The sequence below is a fragment of the Mandrillus leucophaeus genome, unplaced genomic scaffold (assembly GCF_000951045.1).
Source record: "Mandrillus leucophaeus isolate KB7577 unplaced genomic scaffold, Mleu.le_1.0 Scaffold890, whole genome shotgun sequence".
Lineage (NCBI taxonomy): Eukaryota > Metazoa > Chordata > Mammalia > Primates > Cercopithecidae > Mandrillus > Mandrillus leucophaeus.
This window is the reverse complement of record NW_012109697.1, coordinates 200,364-202,944: the sequence shown is the minus strand read 5'-3', so window position 1 is coordinate 202,944 and position 2,581 is coordinate 200,364. Positions and strand designations below refer to the sequence as shown.

The following is a 2,581-nucleotide window of genomic DNA, read 5'->3' as shown; positions in this document are numbered from 1 at the left end:
GAGATCATGCCATTGCACTCCAGCCTGGGCAACAGAGCAAGACTCCCATCTCAAAAAAAAAAGAAAAGAAAAAAGAAAGTAAGTTGGCTGTAAATGTTTGGACTTGTTTTTCTGGGCTCTCTATTCCATTCCATTGGTCTATGTGTCTGTTTTTTATGCCAGCACCATGCTGTTTTGGTTACTATCGCTTTATAGTATATTTTGAAGACAGGTAGTGTGGTGCCTCTAGCTTTGTTCTTTTTGCTCAAGACTGCTTTGGCTATTTGGGTCTTTTACAGCTCAGATAAATTTTAGGGTTGTTTTTTCTATCTCTGTAAAGAATATCATTGGTATTTTCATAGGGGTTGCATGACTCTGTAGATCACTTTGGTAAGCACAGACATTTTAACAGTATTCATTCTTCCAATCCATGAACACAGGATATCTTTCCATTTTTTTGTGTCCCCTTCAATTTATTTCATCAGTGTTTTATAGCTGTCATTGCAGTACTCTTTCACTTCTTTGGTTAAATGTATTTGTTTGTTTTTATTTTTTGTAACTATTATAAATGGGATTGCTTTCTTGATTTCTTTTTCAGATTGTTTGCTGTTAGTGTATAGAAATGCTACTACTTTTTCTACATTGATTTTGTATCTTACAGCTTTACTGAATTTGTTTCTAAACTGTTTTCTTTAGGTTTTTCTAAATATAGGATTATGTCACCTGTGAACATGGATAATTTGATTTCTTCCTTTGCAATATTGATGCCCTTTCTTTCTTTCTCCTGCCTAATTGCTCTGGCCGGGACTTCCAGTATTACCTTGAATAAAAATAGTGAAAGTGAGCATCCTTGTCTTGTTCCAGATCTTAGAGGAAAGGCTTTCAACTTTTCCCCATTCAGTATGATGTTACCTGTGGGTTTGTCATATATGGCCTTTATTATTTTGAGATATAGAACCACAACTTTTTTTTTTTTTGAGACAGAGTCTTGTTCTGTCGCTCAGGCTGGAGTGTAATGGTACAATCTCGGGTCACTGCAACCTCTACCTCCCCGGTTCAAGCAATTCTCCTGCCTCAGCTTCCCCAGTAGCTGGGATTACAGGTATCTGCCACCACACCTAGCTAATTTTTTTTCTTTATATTTTTAGTAGAGATGGGATTTCACCATGTTGGTCTCAAACTCCTGACCTCAAGTGATCCACTCGCCTTGACCTCCCAAACTGCTGGGATTACAGGCGTGAGCCACCATGCCCGGCCAGAACCACAACTTTTGAGAGAAGGCTCAAGACAGATCCCCTAACCTACCCTCTTTTCTCACTTTTTTATTTTATTTTTTAACCTTTTATTATGAACATTTTCAAACATAAACAAAAGCAGTATACTGATCAGTAGTAAACCTCTGGGCACCCATTACTCAGTTTTACTTCTTTTATGAAGTTCCCTCCTCCAAAACACTCCCATCACCTGTTCCTTCCAGCTCTCTGACCACTCCTTGGATTCTTTGTGAATTGCCTTCTCCCTCTTTGAAGCCTGCCTTCCTGGTACTCTACTCTTGCACACTCTCCTTCCTCTTGCAAGGAAGCCAGCATGTGGTACAGATCTTGCCAATGACCCTTCTTTCACTAACTGAGTGGCATAAAGAAGCAGAAAATGGTTGAGAGCATTGGTTATGGAGTCACAGACCTTCATTGATTCCCAGCTCTGCCACCTATAGCTATTTGACTTGCACAAGTCACTTAACCTTTCAGAGACTCAGCTTCCTTACGTGCAAAGTAAAAATCGAATGAGATAACCCAAATAAAATGTCATTGGGGGGATTTTTAGGTTACATATATAAATCATGCAATAAATGCTAGCCATTTCTTTCCTCTGGTTGACTGAGAGCTCCCAGGAAATAGGAATGAGTTCTAACTTTCTTCATATTCCTAGTGCCTAAAATAGTGCCTGACACAAAGTAGGCATTCAGTTGATGCTTATGAATTAATAAAGTATTAGAGAGCCTGGTGGGTATTTTTGTAGGGGAGGAAGGTTTTACCAAAAATGGTGCTGTGTTTGGTGGCAGTGTGTCATAGAGATTGTTTGGGACTGGGGAAGGTTGAGTTGTGTGTCACCAAACAATTGTGTCTCATGGGCATTTGAGGTAGAAGGGTTGTGACGCATGGCCATGATGGATGGTGAGTTGAGTGATGCTGTTGAGCTGGAAGGTGGGGGACTGGACAAACTGTCTTGAGCTGGGTCCGTTGTAGTGCTAGGTTGGGCTCATCCACTGGTTCCCTGTCTAACCCTCTTTGTCTGCAGTGCGCCCCAGGCTACAATGGACAGAACTGCTCAAAGGAACTTGATGCTTGTCAGTCCCAACCCTGTCACAACCATGGAACCTGCACCCCCAAACCTGGAGGCTTCCACTGTGCCTGCCCTCCAGGCTTTGTGGGGCTACGCTGTGAGGGAGACGTGGACGAGTGTCTGGACCAGCCCTGCCACCCCACAGGCACTGCAGCCTGCCACTCTCTGGCCAATGCCTTCTACTGCCAGTGTCTTCCTGGACACACAGGTGAGGCCCCAGGACAAGGGGCACAAGCATGTCTGGAGCACAGCCGAGCAG

General features: G+C 42.6%; 1 protein-coding gene across 2 annotated transcripts in view; it reads left to right on the top strand.

Moving 5' to 3' along the window:
• Positions 1-2,581, top strand: part of LOC105531504 (neurogenic locus notch homolog protein 4) — a 42,326-nt gene that overhangs the window by 22,353 nt on the left and 17,392 nt on the right. For both annotated transcript variants that reach the window (XM_011969423.1, XM_011969422.1), the window contains exon 19: positions 2,278-2,530. In XM_011969423.1, coding sequence (XP_011824813.1) covers positions 2,278-2,530 — 253 coding nt within the window. The remainder of the gene's footprint in view (positions 1-2,277; positions 2,531-2,581) is intronic.